Source organism: Leptonotus elevatus, chromosome 1, assembly GCF_054856555.1.
Source record: "Leptonotus elevatus isolate MCC_2025b chromosome 1, RoL_Lele_1.0, whole genome shotgun sequence".
In the NCBI taxonomy this organism is placed as follows: domain Eukaryota; kingdom Metazoa; phylum Chordata; class Actinopteri; order Syngnathiformes; family Syngnathidae; genus Leptonotus; species Leptonotus elevatus.
This window is the reverse complement of record NC_141239.1, coordinates 34,596,689-34,614,848: the sequence shown is the minus strand read 5'-3', so window position 1 is coordinate 34,614,848 and position 18,160 is coordinate 34,596,689. Positions and strand designations below refer to the sequence as shown.

Here is an 18,160-nt window from a genome sequence, read left to right as displayed (position 1 = left end):
CATTTGGTAGTATCTGTGTTTCCATAGTCCAAACACAAAATGTTCTGTGGACCTTGAAAGATCAGTCAAAATGCTTAAATCAGCTGGCACCCACATATCCTCTTTTCTGAAAATGCTTGGCAGTCAAAGAGTTAAAAAAGCCTTTTTTTTGTTAAGCGATTAATCGTGATTAATCCAAATTCTAAAATGTGATTAATCTGATTAAAAATATTTTATCGTTTGACAGCTCTAAGACACGCACGCACACACACAGTAAAGTGTTTTGTTTGTAAACGGGGTCTAATTCATATAAGGGTTATTGCTATTATCCAACAGACCACTGTGTCCTTTCCAGTAATCAGTATAATGGGTTATCTCACAAAGGAAACAAAGAGATAGGGCAAATGTTTGTAGTGCGGAACAAAGTCAATTGTGTTTGTGCATAAACCTGTAATCTTGACGTCGTCAGTTTTCACTACCAATACCTCGAGTCTCATGCCACCGCAGATCTTTTACCTTTTTTAATATAGGTACAGTGCACTTAACCGCCCCCACGCCCCACCTCCATTTTGTTCAGTATACTGTGCACGCAACAGTGACCATATATTTGCAATCCATAGTGTTATGTTTTTGTGACACTTCATAAATTGGGTTTTCAAGCAGATTAAAAATATTTTTTTTACTGTTTCCATTAATTAAACTTCTGATAAATCAAGAGGGGAATAGCTAACATTTATAACAAATTGTGACCATCATTATAATGCATGGCTTCAGTGCACTTCACTAGACTTGATTTCAGCCAGCATCAAAGGATGAACTATGTTTTGCCTTGTGCTATACTTTTTTTAATGAAAGAAGAACCATCAAGGGATGGTAAGACTAGAAGTAGAACAAGAAAAAAGAAAATGCACCGAACAACTGCAGTGAACTAAGCAGATGCTCATTCAAAGCAGTTGAGACGCTGCTGATGTCAATTACTTTTGTCTGACTTTACAGAATGTTTTAGTGCCTTGCCTGTAGATGCATATAGACGACTATGCAGAAGTGTTTGATATATTTAGCGATGTATAGTGTGATTACTATTTTTGCATTCTTGTTTTTTGTACATCTATTGTTTGCTTGGTCAGTCTCTCAGTTGGTATGAACCAGATTTTTGCAAATAAGATACTTCAGATTCAAGAATGTATTATGCATATTGATGATATATACTTCCTTGTTTGCCCTTTTGCGCTACTGACTACTCAACGGACGCCACTTGCTATCAGAAGGTAGATTGCCTGTTATATGTGCCACAGTTTACATTACGGTACATTAGTGGTGCTCATATAAAAAATAAAAAAAACACCAGGAATGTAACATTTATTACTCATCTTAATTTGTCATTCAAGTTCAGATATTTTTTAAAGAGTATATTAGTGCTTTAGAATTCCCAAACCGGAGACGTTTTGTGACTCAATGTCATATTATCTGCCATCACAAAACTGGCATGGCACTAATATAGTATGGCTCACAGCTATACTCTACTCCAGTGGTCCCCAACCACTGGTCCGTGGCCCAGTACCAGTCCGTGGGCCATTTGGTACTGTGACGCACAGAAGGCTCGAGTGTGAAAGCAAATAACGTTCCTTGGTGATTTGTTCCTGACCAAATGTACAAGTCATACTTGCATTTCTGCTATCCAAACTTTTGGACTGCTGCCGACAGAAGTTATTTCCACATGGTTGTTTATTCAAGGGGTAGGGAACCCTGGTCCACTGTGCTGCTTGTTGTCTGCCTCCACCAACACACCTGATTTGATGAACAGGATCGTTATCAGGCTTCTACAAAGCTTGCTAATCATTTGCGTTTGAGCTGTGTTACTCATGAGGCTTGGGTGTGATTAGTGAAAATTAATTGAAAAATGTGGTTACCCACAGTAAATTCATGATTTAGCGCAAGGGGGGCAAGTACTTTTTCCACACAATGCCTGGTATTTTTTTTTAAACCTTGACAAATAAAGTTACTAGGGCTGGGTATTGATTACAATTTCCTCAATCGATTCGATTTCGATTCACAGGAGTTCAGTTTGATTCGATTTCGATTTTCCCCAATTCAATTCGATTCGATTTATTATGGAACACCAATTCTTCTTAAACGTCAAGGACATGATAAAAACTGCTCAAATATTAAATTCTAAATAAAATTTTGCAGTGACAGTAGCTGGTTAAATGATTGTTTATTCATAAAAGTAACAGTTGTTATAATCACTTAAGTGTAAACAAACATGAACATCAGCAAGGATAAGAGGAAATTACTTTCATAATTCAAATTCAACGATTCTGAATGGTTCAAAGTGCAATAAGTCAAGTCTTTCATACATTTAAGAAAATACATGTGATCAGTAAATTTCAAGAAAACAGTAAGATACACAAAACATTTGGCCTTTAAATACTATTTTCTTACAAATTCATTTGAAAAAGAGATATTAACTCTTTGACTGCCATAAACGTTATAAAACGTTTAGCATAAACCTAGGGAAGGGCGCCGAGGACGTTAAAAGACGTCCCCTATGTTTTTTTTTTTTTTTTTCAAAAACGGGTGCAGGAAAGCCTTGGGCAGCTGTGCTGAAAGTATCAGGCAGATATGATTAGTCAAAGACTCGTTTTGGCCCCTAGAGGGCAGCGATGACTCTCTTTGCACAAGGTTGGATGGGCCGCCCACCGTGGGCGTCAGTAGAAGACGTGAGGCGGAGCTAGAGTGTTGAGGAGACAATGGCTGATCCAAGCCACAATGGCTAGACCAAGCAACCGGTTACAAGCAGCTCACGCTTGAGCATTTTTTTCAAAGACGGAAAGCATCAATCAATACTAAAAAGCGCATTGATGTCAACGATGATGATGACAACGAGCTCTACGCCAAAGTTGGAAGCTTTGGCCTGTTACTATCACGTAGTAAGCCTCACCGGCTACGCGCGGCTAGCGCGGCTAGCGCTGCTAAGGCCGGAAAACGCGCACAATAGCCGGCCGGGTACTTCTGCACAAGCGGACATTCGATCGGGCGATGGAGAGTTGGCATCGACCAATGCAGATTGATGATGATGATGATGATGACTGCGAGTTTGACGCCAAAGTTGGAAGCCTGGACGTGTTTACGATCACGTAGTAAGCCTCACCGGCTACGCGCGGCTAGCGCGGCTAGCGCTGCTAAGGCCGGAAAACGCGCACAATAGCCGGCCGGGTACTTCTGCACAAGCGGACATTCGATCGGGCGATGGAGAGTTGGCATCGACCAATGCAGATTGATGATGATGATGATGATGACTGCGAGTTTGACGCCAAAGTTGGAAGCCTGGACGTGTTTACGATCACGTAGTAAGCCTCACCGGCTAGCGCTGCTAACGCCGGAAAACGCGGAGCTGCACAAGCGGACATTCGATCGGACAATGAAGAGTACCCCGAGTCCAATGCATATTCATCGGAGGAGCGGGTACAGTCTGATCACGGAGAAGACACTGTTTCTGGACTACGATGCCACCATGAATGGAGTGGATAAAATGGATCAGAACATCTCCTACCAACCCGGTATAGCAACTGAAGGACACGGGGAAGCGAGACGTAACACCACCGTAACGTAACCGTAGCATGATCCTGATATTAGACTTGATGACACACTGCAGTATATACTTGCTATTCCCCGGAAAAAAACGGCCTGCAAGAAAGTGGCACACGCGAAGAGGCAATCTGTTGTGCAAATGCTGTTACGTCTCTTTGCACGCAGGAGAGTGTTACAAAAAGAAAAACTGTCGTTGAAACATCCACATATTTGTAAATAGCACCACAGTTGCACACATTTGTAAATAGTTTGCCAAATTGTTGTCAAATTGTTACACTGTTGAATGTAAATAAACGTATTTTGCTATCAAAAAACACTTTTTCATTCTTGGTGGTAGTGTTTTATAGAAGTAAAGCACTATTTAGGTGTTTGTGGCATCATTCATGGACAAAAAGAAGTGTCAAATTCACTAGAATGCATGAAATAATATCGTTTCACTAAAAGCTTGATTTCTCCGTATTTTGGTCCAACACAGGCGAAATTGGGTCAAACTAACCATTTTCTATTGTTGATTACTAAAGAACGGAATAAGGTAGAAACAAACTCTTTTTTTCTGATGAAAGATGAAAGTCCAATCTTTCATTTGGTAGTACGTGTGTTTCCATAGTCCAAACAGAACATTTTCTGTGGACCTTGAAAATCAGTCAAAATGCTTAAATCGGCTGGCACTGGCGGCATCCCTTTTCTGAAAACGTCTGGCAGTCAAAGAGTTAAATCGATTCATGGTTTTATGAATCGATACCAGGCTTGAAAAGTAAATTTGATTCAATACCGATTTGAGTTGGGGTTTTTTAAACACAGCCCTAAAAATTACCATGTAAATACTGCACTTTATTTGTGTTATCTTTGTATGACTTTTTTTTGATGATCCTTAACATAAATGTGGGGAAACTGCAAAAAATAAATAAATGAAAGGGGGAAATACTTTTTTTTATATACCTTAATATCAAAGGTGACAGTTTTGTGTCTTAGAGTAGTGATTCCCAACAAGGGTATTGTGGCATTCTAGGGTTCGATGAAACATCATCATGGGTACCATGAAAAATGATCTGATTTCACTTAAATAATTTTACACATTTCACAAAAATAATTTTAATTATTACAAATATCCTTGTCCACTTGTCTATGCCAGCATATAGTGATAGGCAGAAATATTAAATGCTCATCCATTTGATGGCTGAAGGCACAATAAACGTGTTTCCACCTGCCGCCAGCCAAACAGAATGAATCACACTTCCTGCAAGTATTAGCTTTGTGCTCAATTAAACAAGCCCAGATTTCATGCTGAAAAATCAGTTTTTGAATAAAATGAGCCAATATTGTCATTCTTTGAGTATTCATACGTTTTGAGATATTAAGATATATTTTCTTTTGTTTGGATGCCATAAGATTTTTTTCTAATGTAAAATTGGTGTTTTGGCTTAATAAAGGTTAGAAACTAGGGGTGTTAGAAAAAATCGATTCGGCATATTACAGCGCAAAATACTCGAATCGATTAAATATGCGGCCAAATCGATTTTTTAACATAAATTTTTGTATGGGAATATTCTATTTCAGTGCTGTTCAAACATGAAACAGACTGCAACCTGAATTTTCAGATAAATACATGTTCATACAAATCTTACAGTGTACATGTACAAGTTTACTAATTATTTTCTAAATTTGAGTTTAAAAAAAATCACAATAATCAATTTATAGATTTGTATCGGGATTAATCGGCATTGAATCAAATCGTGACTATGAATCGGGATACGAATCGAATCGCCAGGTACTAGGCAATTCACACCCCTATTAGAAACCATTGTCTGACAGAATCGCAATTTTTGGTTTTGCTAATAATACGGACTTTCGACCTTTCTACCATATTTGGTGAATGTTTTTGTCCTGTTTTGCCTTGTTTTATCATGGTTCTCGCAGCAAGCAAAGGTATATGGTAGCCATTTTTGTGTGTGCTTGGCTCGGCGTGCTGCATTGGTCTTCCACATTCTGATACGGGCGCGTAGATCGGAAAATTGGAGCTTTCTTCGAGTCTACTGTGGCTACATATATGCTCCAAAGCTGCTTGGCATCCACATTTCATAGAAAGCCTTCACTCAATGTTAAAAATGTGTGAGGAATGTAAGAATTTTGAGTGAGCCTATCACAATATGGCAGAGAGAGAGAAAAAAGGCCAAAATCCCATGTTGCGCTCCATAACCACTGGGAAGATAACGTAAATGTAGTATTATGATTAAAATGAATTCACCCAACTTATGCATTCACAATACAGTTCAAATACCTCCAATAGCGTAAATACATCTTCAGTAGTTGTCTTTTGAAGCGGCGAGAGGATTCATTCATTCATTCATTCATTGCTACAGCTTCAAAAGTGGTTGTGTTTACACAACAATCTTTCGGAAAGCATACATTTGGAAAGGATTTTATTTTTGGAAGCATACATCACAAACATTCCCAACAGTTAGAGAAGTGATATGGTGGGCTAAGGTATTTGAAATGTTGAGTGTGTGTGTGCTTGAAGTTGAACTATTCCATCATATTTTGTGCCCTTCATTTAGTCTAACATTTGATGAGATGGAGAAGGAGAGTAACATCGTCTTGGCCTGGCTACACTGAAATTGATGTGAAGTATCGGGGGAGTGGGGTAATGTTGGGGCTGCTTGCAGGATGGTAATAACATATTTCAAGCTGATAAGCAATAAACCTTGTTGTGACACTGTGAGCTACCTAAAATATCGAGTCATGCGGAAGGCTACTTGTTTGACATACCCTTCGCAACTACCTTGTGTGTTTAATGTATGACTGTATAATTTAAACAATGTCTAAACAATGAATGCATTTAATTTCATCATGAAATAAATTAGTGCTTTTAACATGCGACATAATGAGACTGTGAATACAGTAGTTTTCAAGTATTTGTTTGTCCTCGCAACACATATTCACTTATCTGTCAATTATCTGACTTAATCTTTTGAGATGGGAGGAACACACAGTGTGCATATATATAACTTAACACTGATTAACTGATAGACTCTTGCAGACTTGCATCAGTATGGCATGTTCTAATCAATACAACATTACATTTCTAACTTTCCTACCAGGTGCTAGCATACAAAAGGTTGGCTCCTTCAGTTCTATAAAATGTCCTTGAGCACGATACCAGATCCTCACTTCTTCTTCTTAATGCTGCATTATTGATATGTGATGAGCTGTTTACTTTATTTCAGTGGCAATATCCAGTCTCTTTTTTTTTTTTTGCCACAATATAAAACCACTTTGAGTAGAAAGCACATTTATCAATTACTCTCCGCAAAATTCAATCTACTTCTTATCTTTTGTGCACCTCAGAGATTTCTGGGAACTCAGAGGACATCCCTTTGGTGCGATGGAGGCAGCAGTGGCTGGAGAATGGTACTTTGCTCTTTCACATACACCATCAGGATGGCAGCCTAAGCCTCCCTGAACCAACTGAAGATCCAGCGAACACTTCTGCAAAGGAGGAACTCCGCATCCTGCATATCTCAGTGATGGTGAGGAAAGAAACATTGTGACTGTTTGCCATCTTTATTACAAATGTAAAAAAATAGAGCAGTATATCTTTAGTATAACACATTTGGTTGGTTTAGGCTATGTTCACACTGCAGGCAAATATGACCTAGATCTGATTTTTTTGCCCAAATGCGTCCTGTATCTGACATTTTTATGTCAGTCTGAATGGCTCAATTCCGATTTTTTTCATATCTGACCTGGATCACTTTTATATGTGGTACTAGATCAGATACGTATAAAAAAAATTGCAATGCAACCGCAGTCTGAACGGCCAGGTCGCATATATCCGACCTCCGCGCAGGCGGGGGCATTAAGCTCGATTTATGCATGACGTACGTGAATCGGCAAAGTTGTTTCGAGTAAGAGTTGTGGCTTTATATTTGACTTTAATTTAATCCTACTTGAAACATGAAGTATAAAGATGACATTTGTGTTGGTGAAAATAGTAATTAGCATGTCTACTGCACAATCAGGCAATCTGGGTTCAAATCTTCATAAGAAGTTGTGTAGGTTGCAAGTTCTCCTTGGGCTTGCAAAAAAAAAGAAAAAAAACCTCAGGTGCCACATAAGCTGTTTCATATGAAATAGCACATCTTTCTTATATAAATATGTGACTATTTACTTTTATCATATTATGGTAAGAAGCAAATAAATCCAAGTGATTTCCCACTGGACCTCTAGCTGTGGGTTCTATCTTACGCTCCGTTCACTCTGTCAGTAGCAAATATTTATTTGTTGCATATCTATATAATATCAAACCAAAGCAAAAAAAAAAGTGCTCTCAGTGCCTGAGTTGTTGATATTTGAACACATTTTGAGAGCATGGTGTGAAGTCTATCCTGCTGTTTTGCCACCTGCCACAGTACATGAACTCGCACCACATGTAGTGTGGGATTGTCACAACAAAACAAAAAACAAAAACCTGGGGCTTTGGTTTTTTTGGTTGAGTTTTCAACATCTGACTATGATTTGTTCCTCTTTCTTGTCAGAGGTGTGTCAATGAAAACATGCATTTATAAAGTTACATAGCTCACAATGTAGATTTAGCAGGCCTGCTATGTATCGAACCTTATCTTTAATGTCGACACAGTACGAAATGAATCCTGAGATCGCACAGCTTTATGCTCTTGCCCAGGGAAATGTATATTTATTAGATCTTAGATATGCCACATCTAGTCCCAATGCCCTTTTCCAGCCCAAAGACATTGCAGTAGTGCTTTGATGGATGATCTGTATTTGCAGACATTGAAAGCATATTAAAGCTGCATAAAAATATGATTAGTCAGCTTGAAGACTATTTTGCCAGGAGCCACACCTCCTGAAGAGAGGTCGGGAAATCATGCTTTGACACGTGTTGACCTTGAGACAGACATCTGACTTTGACTACCTCTGGAATTTTTTGCAAGGTGGAGCAATTTAAAAAAAACGACAAAAGTATAATGTTTAAATGAGGTTGCTTGGGTGGCGACTGCTTCTTACATCTATGATTTTTCTCCATTCCCAGATTTTCACTCCTTTTCACTGTCGACATTCCATTGACCTCAGGCCTATCTTGTTCTGCCCCCTGCTCCGGTAATTCCTCACCCAGAAACACCTGCCATGCGGGGAGGGTGTTTTCATAAAGGTGTGGGTAGAGAAGGATTAGTATGCAAATATTAGCAGACCATGACAACAGATGGACGCAATGTTGTTCTGGCGAGAACCCTTTGCAGCCGGCAACCCAACTGGAGGCCCTGACCTATAAATCCCAATTCATGTTGTGTTAAAGCTCCTTGTGGATTAAAAAATCTCCTGCAAAGGCGGTTTCATGGGTCTTTTAGCTGAAGCCTCTACCTGCCACACACAATGCATTATCATGAACAGCATTGACTTAGTGTGTCTGTCTCTCTGCCCATCCGTTCATCTGTCTGTGTTAAGGACTGCTCTCGTCACTGTGCTTTTGACTCATTCTGATGTTGACGATATTACAAAAGTTTGCTCATCATAAAATTAGTTCAAGGAATAACAAAAGTGCTAATTAAACGCATAAGGCCTGGATCACTCGAGATTTGCATGTGCAAAAAGGGTGCAAACTTGCTGATTTTGTGTCTTCAAATAAAGCATTTGAAAGGCTGTGCATAACGATGACTGCATTACTGTGGTACGGAGGAGATTCAGGCAAAATGAGACGCAACTGGGACAACCAATTTTGTTTCTGACTAACCATTTTTGAAATGTCACTAACTATTGCAATATTTTGTCTATTTAGTAATTCAGTTTTGGAGCTTTTGAATAATCTACAGACTGATTTATAGCCCAAAATAAGACAGAACCATGCCATATCACCAAAACAAAACATCTTTCAACACTGAATTTCCTTGTGTTTTCTAGATCATTTGAGTGAAGTGACAATTGGCGCAGGCCTCTCCCTGAGCAGTTTTTGTTGTGTGTGTGTGTGTGTAAGCTGTTCCACGTTTAACTGCAGTGTTACACATAATGGGCAGATACATCCAATTCTCATGCACTCTGGGAGAGTTAAATCAAATAAAACATGGCTTTAATGCAACTGCTGGCTGCACCACTTAAATATGGCAGTCTCCACCAATTTTACACCTGATGTCAACTACAATCTTTCAGACTAAGTGAAAACACAGTTAGGTGGGTATAGCTATCTTTATATGTTGCAGCCATTGAGGTGAAGTTCTAAGGCCATCGCTTTGCTTAGGTCTCCAAGGTGACCACATTATTATGGGGAGAGATTTGGCTCAAAAATATTCACACAAATCAATTTGTGAATTTCACATGTGTTTTTCAGGTCCACAAATACATCCGTGATTTTCACAAGTCTTTTTTTTATTTTGTTTGTGCATTTTCCATGAATTTTGCTTCCGAGTTGTGGAAAGTGCGGGGATTTTGAGACTAACATCACGCTGTTTCGAGATATTCACACACAAGCTCTCATATATTCACGTGTCTAAGGCCCGTTCTTCCGCCGTCCACGGGAAGGCAGTGTTACTGTAACTGTCTCCATTGAACGGGAATGTTTTATCGTTTAAAATTGGACATTGAAAAACAGAAATTGAGTCTTTATCTGACCTTCCATGAACAGAAATCGAGTCATTATCGAACGTTCCATTATGTGTTTATTTTGCACAAGTTGGGAAATAAAATGCTACCTTAGTTTGTTTTCCTTGAGCTTGTATTGCTTTTACTCAAAATACTCTTCTTTCGCTGTAAAATTTTATTTTTCTACACCACTAAAGCAGCAGTGGCCAAAGAAGAAGTGTTTTTCGAGTGAAGCTAAAACAAGCTCGAAGGAAACAAATTAAGGTTGCATTTGTTTCCTAACTTTTGTAAAATTAACACATAATAGAGGATCAGATAATGGCTCAATTTCCTAGAAACATTCTCCGCATACAATCCTATACATTTACAGTATCGAAGTTGGAAAACATTTGAGACAGTACTTAGTAGAAACAGCATGATTTATAATGTTTTAAATTTGTTAAACATAAACAAGAGGACTTCAGACATTATACAACTTGCCTTAAATACATGTATAAATTATATCCATAATGATGTTTACAGGAGGAAACTTGTATATATATTTTTTATTATTAAATAATTATAACTGTAATTCAACAAAAGATGCCTCTGCCAAATCTTATAAGGCAGTGGCCCCCAACCACCAAGCTGTCGACCGGGCCGGGCTGCGGCGGGCCGCACAGTTGAAAGAATAAAAAAACTCACTATGCTTCCGGTTAATTGATTAGCCGAAGCTTAAAAATGTTTTATATTGAAAAGTGACTGGATTCTCTCTGTTTACGACGGACTCTTGACGCATGTCAAAATGCTCATTATCTCAGTCGCGTAGCGCTGATGCTAATCGACAAGTTAGCAAAATAAGTAAAAACAGACATATTTGGAAAGTTTCTTTGCAACGGAGAAAAGACCCAGTGATGAGACAACACAGGAGCCAATGACCAAGAAGAAAAATAAAGGTGCATGGACTTACAGCTACAGGTGTTACCCACGCATGATGGGCTCTACAGCGAGCGGCTCTTAATTTAGCTTAATGGTGAGTGAGTTACTCATGGACTTTAGATTTGTTCTGTGGTGGCTTATGTTGGCGGCGCCAACATATTGTAACGAACTAAGTGTCTTGTGTGTTCCGGGGTTGGGATTTCTGTTTAGCACTCCGTACGGCTGTTCGTAAACGCAACACAGGTCTCGCGGGAGGGATGTTACATGCGGTTTGGTTGCGTTGTACTCTGTTTTCCGGCGTCGGCTACGGTCAACAGTAGCGTTTGTTAAAAGAAATAAAAGGGTGACTTCCTAACCAACATTTGCTGGTGGCGTTCTTGCAAGACGTTACAATATCATGCCCTCATATCTATCTATCTCTTAAATGCTCCAACCTGGCACATTTAAGGAGGGTGCTGCTAATATAGTTACATAAAAATGTGGCTTCACATTTATTATCATCTACAAAATACGCCAGTTTTTGTGTTGCTCGTATAATTCATAAGGATTACCATAGTGACCTCACCATATTAAAGCATTGTTGTTACCCTTGTTATGGTGCTTGTGCTGCTAGTACAGGTACATAAAAATACATAGTGGATTTGCGTTTATTGTTGTAGCCTTTTATTAACCAGCTGCCGAACATCTTTCCCCCCCCTCAACCCACTGGGTTGCCAGTTGTGGACTTGTATGAACCGGTCTGTGGTGGAAAAAAAGGTTGGAGACCACTGGTCTAAGGAACTGAGCGATAAAAGAGGAAGGGGGTCTTCAAAGCAGCACATGCTGTCCACTTAATACAAATAGTGACAGCAGAAGAAGACTGTCTTTCGAGTGAAGACAAAACAAGCTCAAGGGAAACAAACTGAGGTCGCATTTTGTTTCCCGACTTGTGCAAAATAAACACATAATGGAACGTCAGATAAAGACTCGATTTCTGCTTTTCAATGTCCAATTTTAAACAAGAAAAGGCTTGTTCCCGTTCAATGGAGACGGCAACACTGCCTCCCCGTGGACGGCGGAGGAATGGGCCTTAGACACATGTATATCTAAAGACTTGTGTGTGTGAATATCCCGAAACAGCCTGATGTTTGTCTCAAAAATAAATACGCATGCGCGACGATGCACCAACGCACTTTCGACAACTCGCAATCATAAGTCATGAAAAATACACACACAAAATTAAAAAAGACGTGAAAATCGCGGATATATTTGTGGATCTGAAAAACACGTGAAAATGACGACTTTGTTTGTGGATCTGAAAAACATGTGAAAATGACAAATATGTTTGTGGATCTGAACGACACGTGAAAATCGCAAACATGTTTGTGGATCTGAAAAACACGTGGAAATCACAAATGTATTTGCGTGAATATTTTTGAGACAAATCTTTCCCCATACGTTATTGCCGCAAGTGGTCATCCACTATAATTACCTAATCGTGTATCAACCGCAGGGGAAAAGATTGGCAGTTCAAACAAGCATCCTTAACTTCAACTCTGACCCATATGAGAGATAATGTTAATCCCAAGCCTCTGGCCATACAAATAACAACTTTAAACCATTTATACACGCCATCAATTAGATTATGTGGCTCAATTCTGTAATCACATCTACATGAAGTCATGTCTGAATTGTCTCTTCTCATTTTTACATTTTACACATGATACTGTATCAGCGGCACATGTCTGTATCACCCTTAACTAAACGGAAATAATACCATGATGACTGACAAAGGAATCCATCAACATAAACATTTTTTGATCATTTTGACCCGTAACTACACAAACATGGTTAATTTTATCCGATTGAACAGTTTTGTTCATTGTGTGCAAACTTAAAAAGACCCTGTAAAGAACATTTAGAGACTTGCTTCTAAATACATTAGATATGTGTAAGGAATTTATAGATGAGTCCCGGGAACTTCCCTGCGCAACCTCTTCAGAATGAAATTCCAATACAGTGAACTTGTTTTTGAGTACTTAATACAACAAAATGGATTTACAAACATTAAGGTCAAGTAAAAACCTCAGCTTTGCATTGTACGTCTGTCTCTCATGAGAACTGGTAGTCATGCGACTCCCACCATTGTGAGATGATGGGTTATAAATCAGTAGCTAAAATGAAGCCCAGTGATGGATTTGGGCATGGTATGGCCCTCCCACACTATATACAGTAAGTACTGAGTGCCTTCATACTGTCAGTGGCTGTCCACCACAATTGCAAGTTACAAGGTCCATTTCTGCCACGGCAGCGTCTATTTAGCTAGCAAGCTATGCCTAGAAACTGAAAAATGCAACTTCCCTAGACAGAACAGCTCAGTGTTATTGTTTAAATCCCCAGGTGTTGTCTTTTGTGCTATTCGGGATAGCAATAAGATGAAACGCAAACCACTCTGGTGCTCATTTACTAGCAGGAAGTCATGCTCAAATATGTCTGTGCTGTTTGATGTATATGCTGAAAAACTGTGTGCAAGCTGTGTTAATAAACGGTTAACTTTCCCTGAATTGTCTTTATGTGCGCCCACAAAATCGGGGCACAACACCAAGCGAGGCAGTGACATATTAGACAGCATCACGCAAGCTATCAAGCTATCTAGCAGCTATTACCGAGGCATCAAGCATATTTGATTGACAGTGGACTGCGTCGCGTTTTCAGCACATTCAGCGGACATGCCCACAACATCTGAGAGATGAGAGACTGTCTCAATTTTTCACAATTTTTTAAAATCATGATTTCATATATTATATTATATAAATTCTTTATTATATTCATATAATTTACAGAGTTTTTCCTGGCTCAAATTGAGGCAGAGGTGGTATCATCCTGACTATGGATGACTACCGATACCAGGTACAATACCAGTCTTAATTTATTTTGTATCAGTACTCACGGCAGTGACCGATACCATTATCGGCTGCCCTCCTGCGGCCGTTTTACGATCAGGGATAATAAATTTGAAATTATATGAATACAAAGTTGCCATTAACTTCATGCAATGAGGAAAACTAATATATTGGGATATATAGGTCTTTCTTTAAAATCATCTGTCATTTATGGGTGGGGAATTTTATTTACTGGTTGCGTATTGGTCGCGGACATCCCTTAACCTGACCATACGCCATGATGTGCATGTATTCTGTAGATTCAACTGACTGACTTTCATTTTTTACAGGCAACATATAATAATTCATTGTTTCAATAATAAGAATAATAGTTCCAATAAGAATATGACTATTATCTTGTTAAAGCATTCATTCATTATCAGTCACTAAGGCTGGAGGTGGCGAGCAAATAAGGTGGAGGCGGCCACCTCTAAATTTTGTACACAGGAACAACCCTGGTATATATATTTTTGTATTCAATTACATTTGTCAGGCATTTTAACAACATACCTCTCTGGGGTGAGTCAATTTTTTATAGACATTTTTATATTTTCAATTAACAGGCACAACTTTGATGTTGATCATCAGTGTTAGAGGGGGAAAAAACAAAACACAACTTTATATATTGCTAACTCAACCCAAAAGAGTAGTGGAGTCACTCAGCCATATGGTGTGTTCAGAGAATCAAATATTGACAGCCTGCTCCTTTGTCTCCATCTGTTTTTCATTTTCTCTCTAATAAACATAGACACACTTTGCAACTGGTGATGAAACACATAACTCATTTAAAAATGCATCCAGAAGATGTCTGTCTATCTCAAATGATTAGGTCGTAAACTGTTGTGTTTATGAAAGATCATGTTACTGTTAGTTGAACTTTCCATCCATTGTACCGCTTATGCTCACTAGGGTCACTGGTGTCTCTGATGACTTCAGTCAAATGGCAGGGTACACCACGGACTGTTCGCCAGCCAATCGCAGGGCACGTATAGAGAAACAGTCACACATTTAAATTAATTAAACTTCAAATTCCAAACACCATTTAAAAATCATAATTTGTATTATTTCGGTGTTTTGAACAGTGCTTATCGGTACTCAGGATAGCTTTGTTTGACCGTCAGCCACAGAGGCTCCCAATGCACTGCATTCCACTTGTGACCTACTTGCACAAAGTTATCGATCCATTTCTTCCAGACCTGCTTTGCGGCTGAGTTGTCACTGAGGTCATTGAAGCAGGTGTCTGGAGTCTGCTGCTTTATGCTCCAATTGTGAGAATGCTGGAAAGCAGCAGGGTAAAGTTGGTGCATGTAATACATAGCCTCAAAAGAACACATTGTCCTTGTGGGTTTTGTAGACAAAAACAACTGTTGAAGTACGGCTGACATACAAAATGTACAGGAAAACTCAAAGAGAAGGAAAATTGATATAATAGACTTTCAAGACATCATTGTTCTCTTGTGCCTATTTATGAATGTACGTGTGTGCGCAAACGCACGTGTTTTACTCAAATTCTGTGCACATCATTAACAACCCTTGAGGAGGGGGAGGCAGTAGAAAGACATTGCATAGGCAAGGAGCAAATGTGAACGCCTCTTACTGAAAATGTAACAAAAATATTAATTCTTAATCTTAATATCCATTCATTAGTTCTTAGACTCTCATTGTGGTCTTGTGTACTTGCGATTATTTTGTTCTTTACCAAAAAGAGAAATATTTTTCCCTCAGGGTGAAACATTTCTCTTCCATCTTAACTCTTTTACTGCCACACGTTATCCAAAAACAACCCCGACAGTGCCAGCCGATTTCGAGCATTGTAACTCATCTTTCAAGGAAAACAGAATATTATGTGCTGTGACAGAAACATGGGTATCAAATGAAAGATCACGTTCCATTCTTTCATTAGAAAAAAATGTATGTTTCTACCTTATTCTGTTCTTTAGTAATCACCATTTGAATATAGGTCATTTGAGTGACATTGAGCAAAAATTGAAAAGATAAGGAGAAAACAAGCTTTTTGTGAAAATATACATTTTCTGCACAACAGTGACTTTGACACTAATATTTTTTTGTTTAGTGAAGCTGTGTAAATTAGATTTAATGTGACAAAGGCTTTGATCATTCACGTCATTCTTGAAAACGTTGTATTTCATCAGTCATCATGTTTCATTGTAATTTCATACTACCGGGAGCCCATTGAAAAGAGATGCAATGCGGCCATCTGCTGGCCATACTTAGTGGGTGTGTTGGGATTTTACAACCCCAAGGACAAGGGAGTGCTGCAAAGACGTTGCACTGCCTATTGAGAACCCCCCCCCCCCCCCCCCCCCCATAAACATCCATTAACGTTTTTGGCGGCATTCATTTGCATTTTACTATACGTCATTAAACGTTTTTGGCGGTAAAAGAGTTTTAAAGGGACTTTCGCAGTTGATATTGTTGAACAGCATTTTCCCAAAAAATAAAATAAAAGAACATTGCTTCTCTATCTACATGCATACACACACGCACACAACTACTAAGCATCAGTTCACATGAAAGGGATGGTCATTGTGACACAGCTCAGCCCATGTGATATTGATATTGATGTTGTGATGCTCCTAAAACCGCCGTTGATAGCATTGATCGCGTAAACCTTAAATCAATGTGACCCTGGCCACTTGTAAAGCAGTAGCCTGAATCCCTTCTGCCAGAGCAGCTCTGTTTTTAAAACAGCCATCCGAGCGAGACACAGCAATCCATAGCCTCCCCAGCTTCTCCCATGGGCTGTGAGTAAGGCTGACAGCCTAAAACTTTTTGTTTTTTAAATAGTTTTGCTGCATCTCTGCTGCAGAGATCACAGCACTATTTTATCACTAAAATGACAACTAAAATATAAATCTCATAAAATTACTTCAGCCAAAGAAATTTTGGTTTCATTCATTCATTTTGTTTTCATTTGTGCCTAGCTCGTATTTTGGAATATTACTTCGAATGGGTCTGACTCAACGATGGTCAAAGACAGCTTGTCCTCCACAGATTACGCACATTTGTGACAAAATGTGAGGGGCGGAAAAATCCTGCTTCATTAGTTTTGGTTGTGTGGCACTGTTTGCATGAGCTTTGTTAATGGCTACACATTTTGTAAACATGTGCTGTTGAAATATGTTTCAGCTTGAAAAATTGCTCGGCACCAATATGGATAAACACAAATGTGAATAAATACTTTTGTCCAGGGTGTGATGTGCATTTGACTGATGCAATATTTCCTTTAATTTAGTTTTTGGCTGTACATTTTACAATGTTCACCATCCCCTGTTTTTTTAAAAATCATTTCTTCAGTCCTCACATCCAACTATTGTTGATTCGTGTGCGCTACTATTTTTGCTTTATGTTAACAACAGCTGCCCAACTCTCTTCTAATTGGCTTGAATGAAATTTGACTCAGAAAATTAGCATCACTTAATGGAGTTGTCTCGTACCGTTGTCTCGTTCATATGAACTTGTGTGCAGTACACCTAGCTATTTATCCCCACTGCAGGAGAGGAAGGCGCTGCTGAGCCATTACATTCATCATCCGTACCGCTCGTCACTAGGGGTTGCGGAGTGCTGGAGCCTACTTTAGCTGTCTTCGGGTGGTCGGCAGGGTACACCCTGAACTGATCGACAGCCAATCGCAGGCCACAATTTAGAGTGTTCAATTAACCTACCATGCATGTTTTGGAATGTGGGAGGAAACTGGCGTACCCGGGGAAAACCCATGCATGCACAGGAAGAACATGCAAACTTCACACAGATTCAAGCCCTGGACCTGTGAACTGCAAGGCGGATCACTGTAGTACCAAAGTATTTTACTTTCTTAGTTGACCTTAGTTTAGTTTACCACAAATTAGCTTTAGCCACACGGCTTCTACTCGCCTGGTAGGTAACGAGGTATTTTACCTGTCAGTTCAGTAGAAGCACCTGTGGCTAAAGCAAAAGTGTGGCAGGGTTTTACTTTCTGGACCCGGATTCTACACCTTTGGTAAATGTACTTCCACATGCCATTTGTTCCGGTTTTATTATGTACAGCGAGTCTTGGCAAACTCAAATGAATGAAATAATAATGAAAGCGAACCTTGCTTTGGTTATTCTGGCCCTGATATCCTCGTCAGTACCTCTTGTCTTGTTGACAATGCTTCCTA

General features: G+C 39.2%; 1 protein-coding gene across 8 annotated transcripts in view; it reads left to right on the top strand.

Annotated features, from left to right (window-relative positions):
• astn1 (astrotactin 1) overlaps nt 1–18,160 on the top strand; it is a 309,454-nt gene that overhangs the window by 52,605 nt on the left and 238,689 nt on the right. For all 8 annotated transcript variants that reach the window (XM_086094600.1, XM_086094593.1, XM_086094620.1 and 5 more), the window contains exon 2: nt 6,916–7,097. In XM_086094600.1, coding sequence (XP_085950726.1) covers nt 6,916–7,097 — 182 coding nt within the window. The remainder of the gene's footprint in view (nt 1–6,915; nt 7,098–18,160) is intronic.